The sequence below is a fragment of the Rissa tridactyla genome, chromosome 19, assembly GCF_028500815.1.
Source record: "Rissa tridactyla isolate bRisTri1 chromosome 19, bRisTri1.patW.cur.20221130, whole genome shotgun sequence".
NCBI lineage: Eukaryota > Metazoa > Chordata > Aves > Charadriiformes > Laridae > Rissa > Rissa tridactyla.
This window is the reverse complement of record NC_071484.1, coordinates 8,470,177-8,490,892: the sequence shown is the minus strand read 5'-3', so window position 1 is coordinate 8,490,892 and position 20,716 is coordinate 8,470,177. Positions and strand designations below refer to the sequence as shown.

Genomic DNA, 20,716 nt, shown 5'->3' with positions numbered 1-20,716 from the left:
CAATAAAGTCAGGAATTCTAGGAAAATGCAGCACTCCTAGAATAAAGAAAAGCACACTATTAAACCATCTGGACATCCCCTAAACACTCATCACAAAGTTACTGACCTGAAAAAAAGGAAACAAAAAAGCTGCATACCAGTCAACTTTCTACTATACAGGTGGCAGGATGTGTACTGGTCCTGAAGGTCTTAACTCAGCCTTCTTACCTCTGCCTCCCTAAATACCAAAACATGCCTGCCCGAAAGCTGCAGACAAGTGAAGGACCAGCAGAGCACTGACCCCAGAGGAGCCCAGCAGCAGAACAAGCTCCTGAGCCGAGCCTGTGGCTCATATACCCCGGGCCCCGCCCACTGCCATCGGGCCCCGCCCACCACCCTTCCCACAATCCCCTGGAGAAAGGGGCGGGGACAACCCCCCAGAAGACAAAAAGGTGGCCACAGGAGCAGGAGCTCCTTTTCTTATGCCTTAAGTTCCCAGCAGGCAAAGCAACAGTCATTTTTATTTCCATTGGGCACTTGCCTCTGGTGATTCTCTTACTGCTTTTGTTTGAGTTCTGTCTGCTTGTTGCTGTAAAGAAGAAAGTTCTGCAGGCATCACTTTATTTTTGCTATCTTCAGATATTTTCGTGGTTAATTGGTAATCGTGTTTTATGGTTTCAGAAGAGTGCTGGAAGCAGGTGATTTCCAGAAGACTGATGAGCACTTCCTGGATCCTGGAGGACTAAATCACCATGGAGAGGCGCGTCAGCGGACTGAGGGGGCGTCCTGAAGGACTAAAAGTGCCATAGAGAGGCGCGTCGGCTGACTGAGCGGCGTAACTGGAGGACTAAAGTGCCATGGAGAGACGCGTGGGAGGACTGAGAGGGTTCCTGGAGGACTAAAGTGATATAGAGACACGCGTGGGAGGACTGAGCGGGCACTTCCGGGCTCCTGGAGGACTAAAGTGCTGTGGAGACGAGCGTCGGCTGACTGAGCGGCGCCCTGGAGGACTAAACTGCCATAGAGAGGCGCGTCGGCTGACTGAGCGGCGCCCTGGAGGACCAAAGTGCCATAGAGAGGCGCGTCGGCGGACTGAGCGGCGCCCTGGAGGACCAAAGTGCCATAGAGAGGCGCGTCGGCTGACTGAGCGGCGCCCTGGAGGACTAAACTGCCATAGAGAGGCGCGTCGGCTGACTGAGCGGCGCCCCGGAGGACCAAAGTGCCATAGAGAGGCGCGTCGGCTGACTGAGCGGCGCCCCGGAGGACTAAAGTGCCATAGAGAGGCGCGTGGGCTGACTGAGCGGCGCCCCGGAGGACTAAAGTGCCATAGAGAGGCGCGTCGGCTGACTGAGCGGCGCCCCGGAGGACCAAAGTGCCATAGAGAGGCGCGTCGGCTGACTGAGCGGCGCCCCGGAGGACTAAACTGCCATAGAGAGGCGCGTCGGCTGACTGAGCGGCGCCCTGGAGGACTAAACTGCCATAGAGAGGCGCGTCGGCTGACTGAGCGGCGCCCTGGAGGACCAAAGTGCCATAGAGAGGCGCGTCGGCTGACTGAGCGGCGCCCTGGAGGACCAAAGTGCCATAGAGAGGCGCGTCGGCTGACTGAGCGGCGCCCTGGAGGACCAAAGTGCCATAGATAGGCGCGTGGGCTGACTGAGCGGCGCCCTGGAGGACCAAAGTGCCATAGAGAGGCGCGTCGGCTGACTGAGCGGCGCCCTGGAGGACCAAAGTGCCATAGAGAGGCGCGTCGGCTGACTGAGCGGCGCCCCGGAGGACCAAAGTGCCATAGAGAGGCGCGTCGGCTGACTGAGCGGCGCCCTGGAGGACTAAAGTGCCATAGAGAGGCGCGTCGGCGGACTGAGGGGCGCCCTGGAGGACCAAAGTGCCATAGAGAGGCGCGTGGGCTGACTGAGCGGCGCCCTGGAGGACCAAAGTGCCATAGAGAGGCGCGTCGGCTGACTGAGCGGCGCCCTGGAGGACCAAAGTGCCATAGAGAGGCGCGTCGGCTGACTGAGCGGCGCCCTGGAGGACCAAAGTGCCATAGAGAGGCGCGTCGGCTGACTGAGCGGCGCCCTGGAGGACTAAAGTGCCATAGAGAGGCGCGTCGGCTGACTGAGCGGCGCCCTGGAGGACCAAAGTGCCATAGAGAGGCGCGTCGGCGGACTGAGCGGCACCCTGGAGGACCAAAGTGCCATAGAGAGGCGCGTCGGCGGACTGAGGGGCGCCCTGGAGGACTAAACTGCCATAGAGAGGCGCGTCGGCTGACTGAGCGGCGCCCTGGAGGACCAAAGTGCCATAGAGAGGCGCGTCGGCGGACTGAGGGGCGCCCTGGAGGACTAAACTGCCATAGAGAGGCGCGTCGGCTGACTGAGGGGCCCTGGAAATGGACAACGGGAAAACTGCCGGGCACTGGCGGGGGCGCGGTAACGCGTAAGAGCCGATACTGGAGCGCCGACGGCCGCTGTCGAGACCGGGCGGGCTGCACCGATCGCGCTCGAGGCGGCGGGGAGCTCGACGGAGTCCCGGCGGTCCTGGTTCCCCCTCCGGCCGCCGCGCTCTCGAGACCGGTCTCCGCGAAGCCGCGCATGCGCACGAGCTGCGGAATCAACGCACAGCGCCGCCGGGGGCGGGGCCAAGGCGGGCCGGGGGCGGGGCCACAGCGCAGGGAGGAGCGCACACCTGCAGGACCCGCCTTCAGCCGCCGGGCGGCAGCACCCCCTTAGTTATTTACACAGTATCTATTTAGGGAATTTATATCACCTGTTTGCAATTATGTAGAAAATCTGCTTAGACTTTAACATTTATGATACAGAATATCTATTTAGACTGTCTGCTTACACATCTATTTTGACACTAATATCTTTTTATAAATAAGTTTTTTTTAATATTTTTATATTCTAGGATCTTTTGTATAACACAGAAGCACAGAATCATAGAATCCTTAGACATAGAGGTTTTTATTTTGAACTTATTTTACATACATAATATTATTTCTCAATGTATATATTTCTCATATATAAATGAGAGATTGTTCTCTATTTCAGTGCCTCACGCCCATAGTTACAGGTTTTCACATTTTTTTAATGCATCCCAAGATTTTCAGACGTTTTGGGGCTGTGAACCACCTCTTTTGGGAGACCCTCACGTAACCCCACATCCCCCACTCACCTGCTCCTCTGCCGCATCATCGCTGCCCCAATGACATCGAGGTACCCCAAATTACATCATCACAACCCTGAGACACACAGACATCCTTCTATTCACTCCAAAAAAATGCCCAAAACACCCAGACCCAGGGCTGGCCCCTTCCCCTCAGGGAGGCTCTGCCACCGGCTGCAAACCTGGGCTGGGGCATCTCTCGAGCAGCACGAGATGCCTACGACGAGGCACCTGGAAAACAAAAATCCCCAGTTATAGCTCAGCATCTTAAAAAATAGCCCGGAAGGGAGTAGAGGAATTCCGTCAGACCAAGGGACGGGACAGTCGCTGAGCTACAGGAGGATTCTGGGGAAGCAGCTCAGCTCCAAACACAGCACAGCCTGCAAAAGCCAGGATGCCATTACGTTCTTAGCGTAAGGGCGAACACTCTGGCCGGCGCTGGGAAACGCCTGGCCCCTTCCTCCCAGTGCGGCTGCAGGGAGATCACCCAGCGGGGTGACAGGAGCAGGCTGCGCTGTAACACCACAATCGATGCTGACAGACCCACCGCCGCAGGTACAGCCCTCACACTGCCGCTGCCCACCTCGCTCGCTGGGTCAATGCAGCCGAGAAGGAAGGGTAAACTGTGAACAGCAGAAGGAACAATAAAGAACAAAGCTCGGTCATTCACGTTATGCTGAAAAGGTGTGCCTACATTTACATACACTCATTAAAAATACTTGTACTGTAGAAGTATTTGACTTTCCTCTGGCACTAATTTAGCTCGCACAGCTATGAATTGATACCATTACATTATCTCTCTCCAAAATACATAGCTATAATTTGACTATAGGATTTTTGTGTGCTACACAAGGAGGAGGGACGTCTGGCCAGCTGCACTGCCCAGGAGAGATGCTACTGGACTGCTGAGGAAACAGGCCACTGAAAGCCAGACAGAAATAAAGTGCTTCAGAGCACGCCGTCTAAATAGCAGGAAAAAAAAAAACAAACGTTATATTCAGTTGCCTCTCTTTTTAAAGCGTTAGAACAAATACCTATCTGCTTAAGGACACCTCCTAAATTGTATGCTACAGCTATACAGGCAGTTGCAGTTTAAACCATGCAAGCCAGTTTGCAAATCATAAAAATTTAACCTTTTTTTTTTTTTTTATACGGTTTCATTTAGCACAGAAAAATCAGTGAGATAAAAGATCCCCCCAAACGGTTTTACCTTTGCGGGGGAAGGGGGAAAATCAAATCTACATTGTATGCTACAGCTATACTGGCAGTTGCAGTTTAAACCATGCAAGTCAGTTTGCAAATCATACAATTTTAACTTTTTTGGTTTTCAAAGTTCCATTTAGCACAGAAAACCCAGTGAGATAAAAGATCCCCCATATGGTTTTACGGGGCGGGGAGGGGGGGGATCAAATCCCCGGCGCTGCAATCCATCAGGCTACCAAAAAAGACCGGCAGATTGGCTAATGCTTTTGTCTGTGTTGAACATGCAGAGGAATGTGTTTTTATGGTATCTCGACTGTTACAACCGAGAACCCAAAGACCGGCGATGCCACCAAACTGTTGGAAAATGTGCTGTGCTTGGGCCTTTGGAAGGAAATTTTTTTTCTTTTCCTTTTTTAGAAGGGAGCACAAAGGCTTGTTGCTGATGGGAATTCCATAAAATGCAACCGCTTTGAATGAACAACAGTCCCATTTTGGAAAAATCTCTTTCCAAGCAAAGTCAAAATGACACGCTGCAGGTTACAGACAAAGGACGTTACTGGAAGCCACAACTCACCAAAACCACATCAGGACTCGCCGTCAGCAGTTACGAGGCTGCTGATGCTTCGTGTCAAAGCCTGGAAAACATGCAGAAGCGACACCGATTTGTCCTGTTTTGTCCATGTCTCTTCTTTGACCTGGATTGCTTTTAGGACAGATGCCGGTATCTCAGTGAGGTTCTTGAGTACCACCGTAAGATATTTTTAAAATTTATTGACTGAAAAAGCATTAAGCTTTTATCACAAAAACAAAGTCTGCTTCTTCTGAACACGCGAACTCTTATGAACAGTTTCTTCCCTCTTTTAGTACAAAATTATTTTCACAGTATCATTTAACAGTAAGCACACAGAAAGAGAAGATTATGCTCTCAGGAAGAGAAAAATAAACAGAGGGAAGTAAGCTTTGCACAGGCATAACATGCTCCAGAACAGACCTTATTTTACTTTTAGGATTTTGTTAAAATATTTCATAGAAGAACTATAGAAGGAGAGCTGGCACCTCCTTCGTGTTAACTTCAAAGTCCACACGACAAGGACCTTAGGAAAAAAGCAAACGCGCATCGGAGACGTACCACATACTCGCAGCGCACTCCGGATCCTTTCCATCTGTCCCGTACTGTCGTGGCAGAAGAAAGGGCGACCGCAGAAGAAACGCTGGCAGTTGACGTTCTGCCAAGAGAGGAAAAAACCCTTTAGCGTAAAGCTGGGTAGGAATCTAAAGCTCCCCTCTTTCGTGGAGGTTTGCAAGGACTACAGCCAAGCGGAGGAAAAAGTATTTGGCTTCATCTCTAGCACAGTTGTTGATACGGGACACTAGAGCTTTTGCATTTTTCAGACAAACCTGACTTTTTTTGACTCACTGGCAGCTTTGGTTGCCCTAGAGCCACTTTCCCAGATACACGCAGATACACGCTGCGACAGACACAGACGCCTAAACACATTTTCTTCAGCCTATATAGAGACAGGGTTTCCTCACCCTACACATCCCGAGTTTTAAGATTTTTGTTAGAGGGTACAGCAACCCACCTCTCCTTCTAAACCGCCTCCTTGCAAAAATGCAGTGATTTCTTTCCAGGCCGTTTCTCCCAATGGTCAAGATCTTTTCAAACTGCCATTGTGCCACCAAACCTGCTCAGGGTCCCTCCCAGCTTTTGGATGCCCTTGGATTTACCGGGCACACGCTCACTTCCACCTCCCAGCAGCAAAAACACAGCACGCTCTCAGACCAGAGTGCAACCCTGCGGGTGCCCGCACACACCCGGCTGCTTTGAAGAGGAGCCCCTGAGCGTCCCAGTGAGCGCAGGCTGCACGCCCAAGGTCAGCTTCACCTGCACCCATTTCAGGGCATGTGGTTTCTGAAACTGCGAACTGAAAACCGCATCTTGACACTTGGCCACAGCAGAAGTGATCCACAACGAGAACTCCACAAAAACCTAGCAACGCAAATTGCAAACCCGCATCAAGGGAGAAAAATAAAACAGCTTCACCTGGTGCACAGGAAAGCAGCAGAGGGAGAAAAGGGTCAGCGTTCATAGCCCTTACAGAAAACAGGCATTCTTCTTCCACTCCTAAACCTGTCTGTTAGGTCTAAATATCACAGCACTACCATGGCCATACTGAGAACAGGGAAAAATGGCCCTGCTGCCAGACATTTACGGAGCAGGACACACAGACAGAGGGACTTCTTTTGCCATGCACAACCCTGAATTTCCTGAAAGTTTATGTTTAACAAAAACAACCACGTGTAACATACTGCCAAACAATATTTAGCAATTAAACTTTGATGTGTTGGACACACAATTTTGGGGGAACTTGCCATTTGCTTCCTGCTGCTGCTGTTGTTCTTCCTTCAGAAATTCTACTTGTAGCCACGTTATTCACTACCGGTTCAAGTATTTACCTTCCCGGTATTGCCAGCACTTTTACACAGGCACGTCACTTAATCGCTCTTCTAAAATTATCCAAATGAAACCTGTAGCCACAAAAGAGAAGTGACAAAGAAAAGGAGGTCAGTCAGCAAAAGAGCTCTGCAGGCTGCCATGTGCAACCAACAGTGCACTCTGTTTTTGAAAGCACACACACCCCCACAAAAGAAAACAAACAGACAAAAACCCCAGGACCTTGTATCTTTTCTGTCTCCCAGAGCTCGTCCCTGTCTTAGTGTATTGTCTCGCGAGAGCACAAAGCGCAGACGATCTGTATCCCAAGGACATTTGCACGTGACGAATACGAGTTCAGAAATAGTCCAGATCTCTAAAAGCGGTGTCATTTTTCTGGTATTAATAATCATAACTCAATTTTAGTCACTGGCACGTTTGGGAGGAAACTAATTAACTCTTAAACGTAGCCTCTCCTTGGGGGGAAAAGAGCGTGTTAGAGACTGGAAAAAAAAGAAAATTACGATTCGGAGCTCCCATCCATGAGGTAGCTGTGGGGACATTAATGAAAGTAAAGAGTAACAGCAGCAACATCCAGTGAAATTTGGCTTTCATTCTGACCGTGTACTTAAGAGACCCTCCGAATCTGAACCTCAGTCCTAGGAAGGACCAGGCCTTTTCTGGAACGACAAACTTTTTTTGCTTAAAAGTCCTAGACTGAAGGCTCCACAGAACAATGTGGATTGAGCCACAGAAAAACATGCCTTCCACAGTCAATCAATAATAATAAAAAAGTGTAAAAATCAAGCAACACATCGGTTTCCATCACGTTTCATTCATTACATTTCTACTGGCCTCTAGGTGCTCAAACATTAACTAGATGGACACCACAGACTAGTAGAAATTGACTTATGCATAGGAAAAGAAAAGGCTATTTCCCACTTGCCCCTGGAACCAGTACGAACAGAAGAAAAACGCTTGACCCTAACAAAGGTAATTTAACCAGAAGTGAAAGTTCAGGCTTTGATCCCAAAGGAAACCATTCCTAACTACCAAGGGACCAACTCAGGCAGGAGGCACACTCTGTTAATTGCAACTCCTCGTCAGCTTTTCTGCACCGGCTGCAAATTTGCCTTTTCTCCGGCTTTGACAGGGAGTATCTGTAGCATCCCTGAACTCACAAATGTGTCTCCCCGCTCCCTGAGCCCCACACGTGCATTACCTGAGCAGCAAGCGGAATGAGCCGTGCAGGATTTTCTTGCCGTGCCGCAGAAGGTGACCCTGGGAAAAGAAGAGGAGAGAAATGAGCCTGTTTGTCACACACAGCCAACAGGGACGAGCCGAGGGACCCGCAACCCATACTGCCCTCGGAGCGGGGCCAGGACGGGACCCTCCGCGCAGAGAGAGGGGGCCTGGAGCAGATTTCATCTTGAATCCTGTTCCTGAGCCCAAAGCCACACAACTCCCTCTCTTTCTCAGCCCCAAAACCAGCCACACAAGCCTGTTCGCCAGACCGGGGAGCAGGAGACCTGGTCTCGGTGTCGGGCCCCAAACCGGCCCCCCCCCCTCTGCTTCCTCCCTCCCTCTGCAGCCCCCCTGGGCGACGCTGAGGGAGCGCAGCTACTCCACAGCCCGGCACCCCCAGGGCCCCACGGGCATTTTGGGGGGAGCGCTGGGGAACTGCGGAGGGGCCGGCCCGGCGCCCCTGCGGGGCGGCAACAGCACAGCCCGGACGCTGCTTTCTTACCGCCGTTCCGGGCTTCATTTCTCCGGCATCGCCAGCACCGCACCCTAAACCCCGCAGGCGGAAGGGACCCCGCGGGGAAGCGCGCCCAGCCATCCCCCTCCGACCCGACAATGCACCCCCTCAGGCCTCCCGTTCCCCCAGCCCCACTCAGGGCCCTCCCGGCCCCCCCATCAACCCTCGGGGACCCCTCAGGCCTTCCGCCGCTCGCCTTGACGCGATCCAGCTGCCTCACGACGTGCTCGCGGCGGCCGCGCGGGCCGGGCCCGGCCCCGTCCGCTGAGCCCAGCTTTCCCCCCGGACCGCCCCGCTCCGATTTCGAGCGGGCCCAGCCCGCCCATGGCGCACGCCTATTGGTCTTCGCTCTCCCCCCTTCCTCGGGCAGCCCCGCTCCATTGGCCCGTCGCCGCCGTCAATCCCCACCGGCGAGGCGATCCGGCCAAAGGGAGCGCAGCGCCCGCGCTCTGATTGGCCCATCCTCCCGCCCATCCGCCCACGAGCGATTGCCATGGTGAAGACGCCCCGGAGGGGGCGGGGGGTCGTCACCGTGGCAACGGGGCCGTGCAGCCGGGCCCGCCGGCGGGGAATTTACCCAAACGCGGCTTTTTCTCCTTAAAAACTGTTGAGCTGTTTGCAACAGCACAAAAGAATCCCATTTCGCGGACCGGCCCCCTCCGCAGTGCTCCCTGTGCTCCGGCGTTTCTAGGGCGAGCCGGGGTCCCGCAGGTTGGCGGTGGCACCGGCCGCTGCAGCTGCGTGTGGGCCAGCACCTGCATGGCGGGGCGGGAGGCAGTTCCGGGAGGCGGGGCCAAGGGGGCGGGAGGCGGGACCGGGGAGGCGCAGCTGAGGGGCAAAGAAGAGGAAGGCGGAAAGACGGAGCCAGGGGGCCCGCAGGCACCTCCCCAGCTGCAGTACCGGCTTTTGGTCAAAAACTCTTGAGCTGGGACGACCAGTACCCCCAGTGCACAGCCGCACGCTGCGGCGTCCTTACGAGCATGAGGCGGTACTGCAGGCGGGGGGCCGCGCATGCGCAGTACAGCGGGCTCCACAGCGCTCACTGCTGGCGAGCAGAAGCCAGTACTGCAGCTCGGGGCGGGAGGCGGGACGGAGGAGGGTCCTATTTTCCCCAAACTGGTTTCCGGCTGCACAAATCGGGGTGGATTTGACTTTCCCGGGAGCCCGAAATTGGCATATTTTTTTTTTTTTGGCTTTCCTCCGCCGCCCAGGATGGTGCCCGGCAACAGCCCGTGCGGGGCCGGCGCTGCAGTACCGCGCTGGGGCCACGGGGGGGCAGCAGCAGCGAGCGTGCGGTGAGGCGTGGCCAGGGAGGGCCGGGGGCGTGGCCAAGACCGCCAGGGGGCAAGGCCATGGGAGTGGCAAGAGAGGGCAGGGGCGTGGCCAAGGAGGGCAGGGGCGTGGTCGAAAGGTGCAGGGGGCGTGGCCAGTGAGGGCAGGGGGCGATGATAACGCGGGGCGGGAGGCGTGGCCACAGCACACGCGCCGCTCCCCACCTACAAGAACGGCCGCCGGGCGGCAGCACCCCCTTAATTAACCCGCTCTTGGCGCTCATTAGGGTGATGAGCACTGACCGCTCTCAACCCGCTTTAGTCCAGCCGGGGACCGGAACCACTTACCGGGCTGCGGGGCTCCCAGCTCTCGCTCCTGCCCGCACTCGCAGCCCTGGCAGCGACAGCCAGCGCCTCTGCACCAAAAACCTGCGGAACAGGGGCTTTCACCCCGGAATGACCCCAGGGACGCTGCATCGCTCCACGCGGGGCACCAGGGCCAGGGGGGTGGCAGCAGTGAGTCCGAAGAGGACCAGGGTGGGAGGCAGGGATGGCGCGTCATCCACAACACAACACGGTGATTTTGGCTTTTCAGCATGAACATTTTTATTTATTTTTTCCTTTCTGGCTGCACAAATACATATATAGCACAGACATTTACAGTCATGTATCTACTTGCACATATATATTTAGGGAATTTACATTATCTATTTACATTTATATAGAAAACCTGTTTAGACTTAGATCTGCTTAGGCTTATACATTAACACTTATGATATGGAATATCTATCTAGACTGTCTGCTTACACATCCAATATCTTTTCAACACTTCATGCCCACAGTTAGATGTTTTAACATTTTTTTAATGCATCCCAAGAACGTTCAGACATTCTGGGGCCGTGGCCCACATCTTTTGGGGTGAACTGGATCCACTAACCTCAGGAAAACCAGCAACAAAATATCAGTGTTATGAAGGTAACATTCATTTTCTAAACAGCTCAAAACCTTTCCATCCCCTGGAGCTACTTCAAGAAATATTAATAATTAAATAAAAAGGAAATAATGAAATAGATACAATATTTACAAATACATATACAAAATCCGTCACCGGCAGGCGCTGGGGAAGCTCCAGCCTGGACTCAGGAAGGGACGGGAACCGGATTCCAGAGCACACTGGTGGGGATCAAAGGCAGGTGAGCGGACAGGGTCTTCCACGGACGTCAGGCATTGCGGAAAGGGAGGGAAAGGGAGGGGAGGGCCCCTGGAGAAGGCCCTTTAACGGCCCGGCCCCTTCGATCCCTCAGCTCTTGCACGCGCCACGGCAGGCGGGAGGGAGCACCCTATTGGTCAGCTTGGGTCACGTGACGCGTCCAGCCCTCCCCGCAGGTGGGAGCCGACGCCCGAGGCACCTGCCGCTGGCCGCCACGGCAACGAGACAAGGCAGGACCCTCCGACGGCGGAGACGGCCGGCGCCACTCCACACCCCACCCGGACGCCACCTTTTTTCATTCTCCCCAGGGCCGGGCACAAAAATCGCAAACGTCCGGAGATTGCTCCCGCCCGCGCCCAAGGCGCCAGGAGGAAAAATCATGGCTTGTCCTCACGCTCTCTGGGAGCTGCTTTCCTCGCCCCACAAGCCTTGGGGCGCTGGGCTTTCCAAGCCATGTCAGCCTCCAGTCCACGTCCTCCGTTCACTGCAGTGCCCTGTCCCCTCCGAGGGCTTTGCTGTCACATCCTCCAGGTGCTGCCACCCCCCCACCCCCCGCAGGGCCTGGCTGTCATTTCTCTAGGGCCTGTCACCCCCCTTCACAGGCCCTGTGCCCCCCGGGGCCTGTCTGTCAACCCCCCCCCCCGCCCTGGGGCCTGACACCTCCTCCCCAGGGCCTGGCAGTCACCTCCCTGAGCCATGTCACCCCCCCGGCCCTGTGACCCCCCCTTGGCTCTGTCCCCCCCTCCCTGGTCCCCCTGTCCCACCTGGTGCAGTGACCATTGCCCCAGCTGGTCCCTGCAGGGAAGGAGACACCCCAAGAGCCACGTCCGCCACGTCCTTTATTCACACTAGGGCGCTTGAGGGGGACACAGAGGCACCGACCCCCCCTTGGTCGCTCCTGGCGGGAGACCTGGAGCGGGGGGCTGTTCTCAGGAGATGACCCCAGTGAGGGGCAGCTGGAGGTAGTGGCGCAGGGGGGCTGGCAGGGCCAGCTTGGGGACAGCAAGGTGACAGCGGGCGCCCAGGTGCCGCCGGACAGCACAGCGTGCCAGGTGCTGCAGGCGCCGCGGTGTGCCCGCCATGCACTGCGCTGAGGCATAGAACTCTTGGTGCTCCTGGGGAGGGGGGACACGGGGACAGAGAGGTGAGCGGGGTGTGGTGGCAATGGGGGACACACACACCGTGTCACCCCCTTACCTCCCACAGCTCCGGGGGCACAGATCCCACCCAGCTCTCGGGGGGTGGGATGCGGTCGTAGGCGTTGAGCACCATCTCCAGTGCTGGTGGGTGCCGGCAGCAGAACTTGAGCATCTAAGACAGAGAGGTGTCACCGAGGGAGGGGAGACATCGCCACCATGTCCCCATCACCCCCCCATGATTGCCCACCTTGGGGTGGACGGGGCCGGCGCCATGGTTGAGGAGGAGGGCGATGGTTTCCTCGGGGTGCTGGTGCCGATACTCCTCGACAGCGTGGAGGGCACAGTCCATGGGGGTGTACCCAGCACAGTTGGGGATGGTGGCATCGGCCCCATGACGCAGCAGCAGCTGTGCCAGCCGGGGTTGCCCATTGCCGCAGGCATTGTGCAACGGCGTGTGGTCCTTGCGGCCAGCAGCCCCGGGGTTGGCGCCGGCAGCCAACAGCCGTTCGGCCACTCGGTAGTAGCGCTCGGCCTCCTCAGGGCGCTCAGCTGCAGCGCAGGCAGCATTGAGGGGGGTCTCGCCTTGGCGGGTGCGGCAGGAGGGGTCGGCACCATGGTGGAGGTACAGCTCCACATGGGCCACCAGCCCCTGCCGCGCCGCCACGTGCAGGGCCGTCAGCTGCTGGTCACGTGTCCCCAGGTTCACCCGTGCCCCATGAGCCAGCAGCAGCTCTGCGCACCTGGGGGAGGCGACACACGGCTGTGACACAGCTGGAGACAGCCTCGAAGACCTCTGTCACCCGCCCCGGGGACACCACCCCAGAGCCACCCCCCTGGGACTACTGGGATGAGGATGCTGGGGGGGGGCTCACTGCAGGGAGCCCAGGGCCTGGGAGGGGCGGGGCTTGGCTTGGGAGCGGGGCTTGTTGATGCCCAGGACTGTATTTTTGGGTGGGGCTTGGTTTTGGGGGTGGGATTTGGTCAGGGTGAAGAGGGTGGGGCTTATCGTTGGAGGTGTGGCTTGGACGGGAGGTGGAGCCTAGCATGGGGTGGGGCAGGGCTAGGGTGTAGGTGGGGCTTGGTATGCAGATGAGGGTGTGGGGGTGGTTTGGTGTGTGGGCGGGACTTGGCATGCAGATGAGGCTGGGTGTGTGGCACGGTATGTAGAGTGGGGTGGGAGCAGCAAAGTATGCGGATGAGGTGGGTGGAGCCCAGCATGCAGATGAGCCCCACCCTTGCCCAGGGTCTGCCCAGGCAGCTGGGTGGAGCAGGGGCTGGGCATGCAATGGGGCATGGCCTTGTATGCAGATGAGGGTGGGCGTGGCAGGGCATGGCCCACGTGGGCGTGGCGTACAGAAGGCTTTCCGGCGCAGTGCAGAGGTGCAGGGGGGCCGAGCCCTCGGCGTTCAGTAGGTTGGGGTCTGCCCCAAAGGCCAGCAGCAGGCGGGCACAGTCGGGGCGGGGGGCAGCCACGCTGTCGTGCAGGGGGGCTCGGCCCCCCACCACTGCGTCCACCACCGCCCCCTGCAGCAGCAGGTGCCGGGCACAGTCGCTGTAACCCCGGCTGGCAGCGATGCGAAGGGCCGAGGTCTGCTGCCGGCGGGAGCTCAGCACCCACAGCCCTGCCAGATGGGGAGGTGTCAACGGGGGGGGCAGCGGGGGCACCCAGAGGGGCTGCTCCAGCCCTGCCCACCCACCCCTGACCCCACACCAGACCCCCCACCCACTCATATGCCAGCCCAGGGGGATGACTGTGAACCCCAACATCCCCCTGTCGCCAGCCCCAGCCAGTAAAAGCCCTGGGGGGAGTAAACTGGGATCGTCCCGCCTTTCCCAGGGAAGTCCCACCACCCCCAAATGAGAGCAGCCAGCCCTCCTCCCCCCAGCCCATGAAGAGCTGCATCCTCAACCATCACTCCTCACCCTGTCTCCCCTTGGCACCTGGGGGGGGAGAAGGGGTGGGGGAGGAGAAGGGACCCCCCACACATACCCCATGCGGCTCCCCCAGTCCCGTACCCTGCTCAGGCGACCACACAAGCTCCTCGCTGACCATCTCCATGATCATATTCGTGGTGGTCTCATCCTTAAAGATGCTCTTGATGCGCAGGATGTCCCCAGTGTACAAGGCATTGTGGACAGCGGGGTCCCGGCAGTACTCGGGCCGCCGGTGGGGGGTGAGGGGAGGCCGGGGGCTCAATGACAAGAACCGCCGCGTGGCCGATTCTCGAGCCAGGGCTCGACGGCGATCCTCCTGCTCCAGCAGCTCCTGCTGGAGCCGCAATGAGCGCAGCGCGGAGGAGCTGAAGGCGAAGGTTTCCTGGGCCATGGAGACCCCAGAAGGGCTGGAGGGTCAGTGAGCTGCCTCCTGCGCCTGGGTGGGGGTTATAAATAGGGCTGTGCCCCACACACAAATGCTGAATCAAGAGCCCAGGCCAGGCCGCCCTATAAATAACTCCCACAGGGTGGTAAACAGTCACGCTAGCGCAAGGCTGCCAGGGAGTTTAACCTGTTGGTGGGTGCGAGATGGGGAGTCCCATGGGGCTGGGTTGGGAGCCGGGTGCCCCCCCAACCCTGCAGGGCTCAGGCTGAGGCTGCACAGGAGCACTGCAAGAGGAGAGGGAGAGCGGGGACTCCCCCCACAAGAAGGGTTTGGGGTGCTGCAGCTCAGCAGAGAGGGGACAGAGGGGCACTGCTGGCCACGGTGGCAGAGGGGATGGTGACACACGAGCAGACAGGGTGAGGCAGGGACAAAACAGCCCTTTAATGCAGGTTTGGGAGCCGAGAGGGGCTGGCCTACCCAGAGGAGCAAGGACAGGCGCTGAGGCCATGTCCACCTGGGACTCCCCACGTCCCCATAGCTCTCAGCTCCAGAACAAACACAACAGACATACAGAGAAAGGAGCAAGCGGTGTATCGCCTGCTTCCTGGGCATCCTCACCAGGCCATGGTGCAGCCCAGACTGTGCCAGCAGTAGTAACCGTCTCCCTGGCCCCACGGCCATGTCAGCAGCAGTCAGCTTGGGCTGGAGCGGAGAAGAAGTCCTCAGGCAGCTCCCCCAGGAGCCCGTCCAGGTCATCTGCAAGGGCACAGGGAGGATGAAACACATGAGTTTTACATGTGTATACAGAAGGAATAGACTCCACGTACCGGGAATTGGATGGGATGGGATGAGACCCCTTTGGCTTTACAGGGGAGGGGAGACACTGTCCAAGCCCAGGACCTGTTTCCCGTGGGACATAGAGCTTTTCCTCCCCACCTCGAGCAGGCCCAGCTCACCCATGTCGCAGCCGTCAGCTCCCACCGGCTCTTCTCGCCTGGGCCTGGGGCTCTGCGGGTGCAGGAAGAAGCCCCCAGGAGACTGTTCTGCGCTGTGGCTGCCCGTCCTCAACTGTCCCCAGTCCTGAGGTGCAGGGACACCCCGGAGGGGCTGTGCAGGGTGGTCTCGGAGTAGCTCAGCCTGGGCAGGGACCTGCAAAATCCAGCAGAGATTAATTGTTGGGGGCCCACAGGATGATTCAGCTCTCCCTCCCAAGCCTTCCCATTCCTCTTGAGGGTCCCTCCAGTCCAAACCCCCCTCGGGGGATCCCAGCATCCCTGTCCCTCCAGGGCCAGCAGCCCCATGCCCTCCCTCACCTCCTGCTGTGCTGACAAGGGCTGCGAAAAGCTGCCCTCGGGCTCCAGTGGGTAGATCTTGAGCAGGTTATTGGGAGTGACGTTGAGGTAGTGGTTGCGGTGGGATGGGGAGAAGACGCCCACCTGCGAGGACAGAATGGTCGGTCAGAGCCAGAGCTCTGGCTTCTGCTGGCCACAGCCTGGGGAGGAGCTGGCAGAGCCCCTTGTCCCACTCCCATGGGATGTGAGCCCGGCAGCTGGGCACAGTGACTGTGAGTTAGTGGCACCTGTGGCAGAACCAGCCCCAAACACCTTGCTGCTGCCAGAGATCTGCCTCCGCATCTCCTACCTGCTTCAGGAGCAGCACTGAGCCGGGTTTGAGCTCACTCTGTCTCTCTTCCAGCAGCAGGCGATGCACCGTGCCCTGCATCTCTCCTGCAGATGAGGAGGGGACCCATTAGCCACAGGGAGCAATAGCTGGGAGCCCCAGCCTGACCCGGACAGCCACACTTACCGGTCGGGTCCCTGAACACAGCACCAGCGTCAACATTGGTCCTGGTCAGGGTCTTGATCATTACCGCCATGCTGGGGACCTTGTTCTTGGGGAGCTGCTTCAAGGCTGCCTGCGCACAAAGACCCTCATCACACCGATGTCCCCGAGAGCAGCCCCGTGGGCCCACGTGATGTCTGCAGGCAGCCCCAGCTTGGCCCGCTCCCCACATTGATGCCCAGCTCTGGAAACAGCTACAAGTGGCAAAGGGAGAGCTGGGACACCAAATCCTTGGGACCAGTGCCCTCTGCCAGGGCCCCCCCTCACCTTCCGCAGCACCATGACCACGCTGTAGGTCCTGAGAAAGCAGCTTGGGTCTCTCTCATCCAGCCCCAGCTCCATCTTCATGGCAAGCCAGGGGCCCTTCCCGAAATCCTCTTCCGTGGGCGGTGAGGAGCTGGGCAGTCCCTGGAGTCACAGGACAACAGCGGTCACCACCCTGGTGCTGAGCCAGCGCATCCCCCTGCCCTGGCACAGCAAGGGGGGAGCCCCAGGGACCCCCTCCCCTTCCAGCATCACCCTCTGAAAGACTGGGGATTGCCTGCAGCAGCACCACCACCAGGATTCATACCCAAATCTGTGCTGGAGCAGGGGCTTACCTCTGTTCGTGGCTTTGCCACAGCCCCATGAGCTGGAGTTTGGGGAGCAGAAACCAGGATCTCCTCCAGGAGCTTCCCAGTGTGCTTGTGGGAGAGAGAACAAGAGATATCATGGGATGCCCAGGGAGGCTCTGAGGTTGCCCCAGAGTTTTGCATCTCTTCACCAGCTGCTCCCATCCTATCCCCTCCCCATCCCTATCCCCTGCACCCACCTGCTGGGGCAGGATCCCGGCAGGCCCTGGGAACCGGCGAGTCTTCCCCTGTGGTGGGAGTCGAGGGGTGGCCCCGGGCGCTTTGCTGGCTGCCGTCACCAGCTGCACCAGGTGGTTGGTGACCACTGGGGTCTGCAGGCTGGCCGGAGCTGGCTGCGGCGGCTGCCTCGGCACGGGCTCCACGCAGCTCATCAAGGCTGATGGGTTGGTGGGGGGCCGCTGGGGTGGGGGGCAGCTCTGCCGGGGAGCCTGTGCCATGGGGGTCCGGGGCACCTGCAGCCCCACGGAGGAGCCACTCACTCCTGGCTGGTACGGGGATGCTCGGAAAGGCCTCAGGGCTGGACCCCCGGGAGTGGGGACAAAGCCACACAAGCCACCCGGCTTTCCCAGAGGGGTGGGGGGCCCAGGGGGGCAGGCACTGGCTGTGCTGGGCCGCAGCACCAGCTTGGGAGCTGCCTGTAGGGTGGGCAGGGGGTCCTGCCTGCCCTCCACCCCTCCGGAGCTGGGAGAGACCAGCTCCTCTCCCACCCGCAGCTTCTTGGGGGCTGCCCATTCCTGAGGGCTCTCCTGCCCCGTGTGTGTCTGGGGGGGCTTCTCCCACTGCCCGGGGGCTGGCCAGGCAGCACTGGTCCCCGCCGGCAGCTTGGGACCCTCCAGCTCCATGCAGGCAGCCAGGAAGAGGTCATTGTCCAGCTCATCCTGAGGGGCTGTCCCTCCGGCCGGGGTTCCCTGGCAGCCCATGGGCTGCTCCCCCTGCCCAGTGATGGGCCGCAGGCTGGGGGGATTACCAGAACGGTGACCCAGCTGGGGTCCCAGGGGGTGGAGAGGCTGCTGACCGGGGGCTGGGGGCTGCCCATGAATTGGTGCAGGGACCATGAACTGGTTTTCTGCGTCCTCCACGGCAGAGAGGAAATCCTGCGGGAGGAGAAGGCAGCGGGCAGCCAAACAGCACCATCTCCCCATCCTTGTCCCACCCCCACATCCCTGTCCCAATCCCACCCCACAGAGCCACAGGTGAGGTGTGCAAGCCAGCACAGGACCCTGCCCCGATGGCCCCTGGGGATTAAAGCCATCTCTTAACGAGCTAACACCACTTAGCGAGTTACCACACCTAGATGGGTTAAAGCCTTCCCCCCCCCCCGCCTCATAGGGCGGCTCAGGGCATTGAGGTGGTGCTGGGACCCGGTGGTGTCCCCAGGGCTGTCACTGTCCGGTCCCTCACCTCGTCTGCCAGGTCCCCGTCAGCCCCAAACAGCTTCTGGAGGCGGCAGGCCTGCGGAAGGAGGATAAAGCCAGAGAGGGGCTGGTCATGGGGGCCCCCCCCCACCCTGCGGGGATCCCAGAACCACCCTGTCCCACCGCTCCCCCCCCCCTCCAGGGGACACCCCGCACCCCCATCGCCCGGCCCAGCCCGCGGGGGCCGGGGGAGACACCGAGGGCCCCATGGCGGAGACCTCGCCCCACCCCCTCCCCGGAGACCCCAAACCTCCCACTGGGCCGGGCCCACCCCACGAGGACCCCAAACGTGCGTCCCGGTCCCGGTCCCGGTCCCGGTCCCGGTCCCGGTTACCATGGCAGCAGCGCGGCCCAGGCCCCGGAGGCGGAAGTGTCCTGGGCCGGGCCGCGACCCCGCGGCCCCAGGAGAGCACGGCTCCTTTAAGGGCGCCGCGCCGCCAGTCGGAGGGCAGAAATGCGGCCGCGCCTCTTAAAGGGGAGGTGGCACCGTCCGTCCCTCAGTCCCTCGGCCCGCCCCTCCCCAGCCCCGGGGGTCCCTCCCGCTCACCCCCCCGCGTGTGTCCCCGCGTGTCCCCTGCGCACACGCGTGTGCCCCGCGCCGCCCCGCCGGCTGACTCAGCGCCGCCCCGGCCCGCCGTGATTCATCCCCGCACGTCCCCGCGGGGGGACCGGTCCCCCATCACCGCCCCGACCTCCCCGGCTGTCACGCACACGCGTGTGCAACTGCACGAGCAGTGACGGCAGCCGGCGGGGCGAGCACACGCGTGTGTGGGTGTGTCTTGCCCACCAATGCCCTGCGTGTACTCACACGCGTGTGCAGCTGCACACCAGCCCATCACACGCGCGTGCCCAGGGGTATGTGGCTGCGCACAGGCCTCCGTGCACAGAGCACATGTGTGCCACTGCACACACATTTGTCACAGGTGCACACACACGTGGGTGATTCCCTGCCAGCATGTTCCATGCACATTCACACACACGGATTCACATACGTGCAAGAGCGATCACACACCAGCTTCTGGTGCATGCACGTGTGTGTGCAGCTGCATACCAACCCGTGGCACACGTGTATGTGCCGCTGCATGCCAGCCTGTCACACACACTCACACATGTGAGGCTGTTACATGCGTCTGTGCCTTTGCGCACCTACCCACAGCACACGCAGGCTCATATGTGTGTCATTGCACACCAGCCTAGGGTGTGCATACTCAGGTTGTGTGCTATTGCACACTAATTTATCTCACACACACATCATTGCACATTGCCATGTGGGTCATTGCACACCAGCCTACAGTGCACACACGCTCAGGTGCGTGCTGCTGCATGGTAGCTTATCACACACTCCCGCATGTGCTATTGCACACCAGCCTGCAGCTCACATATGCACTCACGTGTGTGTTATTCCACACTAGCATGTGACACAAGCTCCTGTGCCCTCACATGTGTGCCATTGTACGTCAGCCTGTAGCACACACGCTTTTACATGTGGGTCATTGCACAGTAGTGCACAGTGCACACTCACGTGTGTGTTACTGCACACCAACCTGTGGTGGGCACACACACACTCTTACATGTGTGCCATTGCACACCAGCACATGGTGCACGCTCACACACGTGCCACTGCACACCAGTCTGTAGCACACACACTCTTACACATGGGTTATTGCACAGTAGTGCACAGTGTGCACTCACACGTGTGTCAATGCACACCAACAAGCAGTATGCACACACGCGCACACTTACCTGTATGTCAGTGCACATTAGCAGATGGCATGCACACTCACGTGTGTGCACTCCACACTGACCTATAGCTTACATACACACTCACATGAGTGCCATTGCACACTAGCACATGATGCACACTCACTTGCACTTGTGCTGTTGTGCACCAACAGGCCGCGTGCATACATGCGCATGCTCACGCATGTGTCATTGCACAGTTCTATATAGTGCACACTCATACATGTGCCGTTACACACCAGCCTGTAATGCACACACACTCTTACACGTGGATCATTGTGCAGTAGTGCACAGTGTATGCTCACATGTGTGTGTTGTTGCACACTAACATGTGACGCACTCACAGCTGTGTGCTACTACACACGAGCATACTTATGCACACGTGTGCACTATTTCACAAAAACAGATGAAACACGTGAAACAGTGGCACACGTGTTGTTGCCCACTGGTACATGACACACGCCCAGACACACACACGCATCACTGCACACACAGACACAATCACACGCGTGTCACTGCACATGCACGCGGAGACACAAACACACGTACACACGCGTGTCATTGCACACACGGTGACACAATCACACACACACGTGTGTGACACACCCCCACC

General features: G+C 58.6%; 2 protein-coding genes and 1 long non-coding RNA gene across 4 annotated transcripts; all 3 read right to left on the bottom strand.

The window, feature by feature from the left end:
- Window positions 1-2,924: 2,924 nt before the first annotated feature.
- LOC128919368 (uncharacterized) lies at window positions 2,925-8,058 on the bottom strand. 2 transcript variants are annotated; one of them, XR_008469884.1, is made up of 5 exons: window positions 7,998-8,058; window positions 6,799-6,870; window positions 5,471-5,567; window positions 4,916-5,044; window positions 2,925-3,761 (listed from the first exon to the last, which is right to left on the bottom strand). It is a non-coding gene; the product is annotated as an uncharacterized LOC128919368 (long non-coding RNA). The 2 variants fall into 2 exon arrangements; XR_008469885.1 differs by lacking the exons at window positions 6,799-6,870; window positions 7,998-8,058 and adding an exon at window positions 5,925-6,704 and having other exon boundaries at window positions 2,926-3,761.
- Window positions 8,059-11,841: 3,783 nt separating this feature from the next.
- Window positions 11,842-14,571, bottom strand: ASB16 (ankyrin repeat and SOCS box containing 16). Its single transcript, XM_054224465.1, has 5 exons — window positions 14,171-14,571; window positions 13,509-13,776; window positions 12,402-12,894; window positions 12,213-12,326; window positions 11,842-12,130 (listed from the first exon to the last, which is right to left on the bottom strand). Exons 1-5 carry the CDS (start codon window positions 14,478-14,480, stop codon window positions 11,945-11,947), a joined length of 1,371 nt encoding a protein of 456 aa, XP_054080440.1. The 5' UTR covers window positions 14,481-14,571; the 3' UTR covers window positions 11,842-11,944.
- Window positions 14,572-14,869: 298 nt separating this feature from the next.
- On the bottom strand, window positions 14,870-18,798 carry HROB (homologous recombination factor with OB-fold). Its single transcript, XM_054224751.1, has 10 exons — window positions 18,698-18,798; window positions 18,350-18,400; window positions 17,128-18,042; window positions 16,916-16,999; window positions 16,584-16,724; window positions 16,281-16,389; window positions 16,116-16,201; window positions 15,788-15,910; window positions 15,431-15,623; window positions 14,870-15,230 (listed from the first exon to the last, which is right to left on the bottom strand). The coding sequence occupies exons 1-10, from the start codon at window positions 18,698-18,700 to the stop codon at window positions 15,157-15,159; spliced, it is 1,779 nt and encodes a 592-aa protein (XP_054080726.1). The 5' UTR covers window positions 18,701-18,798; the 3' UTR covers window positions 14,870-15,156.
- Window positions 18,799-20,716: the final 1,918 nt, after the last annotated feature.

What these genes read in the sequence shown, in the direction of transcription:
- HROB (XM_054224751.1), bottom strand. An exon ending in TGGCAAAGCCACGAACAGAG is followed by an intron (nt 16,725 to 16,915) that starts GTAAGCCCCTGC and finishes CTGTGACTCCAG; the next exon opens with GGACTGCCCAGCTCCTCACC. An exon ending in CCTTGTCAGCACAGCAGGAG is followed by an intron (nt 15,624 to 15,787) that starts GTGAGGGAGGGC and finishes TGGATTTTGCAG; the next exon opens with GTCCCTGCCCAGGCTGAGCT.
- ASB16 (XM_054224465.1), bottom strand. Translation starts at nt 14,480, where the DNA reads ATGGCCCAGGAAACCTTCGCCTTCAGCTCCTCCGCGCTGCGCTCATTG. An exon ending in ACTGCGCCGGAAAGCCTTCT is followed by an intron (nt 12,895 to 13,508) that starts GTACGCCACGCC and finishes CGCCTCCCCCAG; the next exon opens with GTGCGCAGAGCTGCTGCTGG. An exon ending in TGCCCCCGGAGCTGTGGGAG is followed by an intron (nt 12,131 to 12,212) that starts GTAAGGGGGTGA and finishes CCCCCTCCCCAG; the next exon opens with GAGCACCAAGAGTTCTATGC.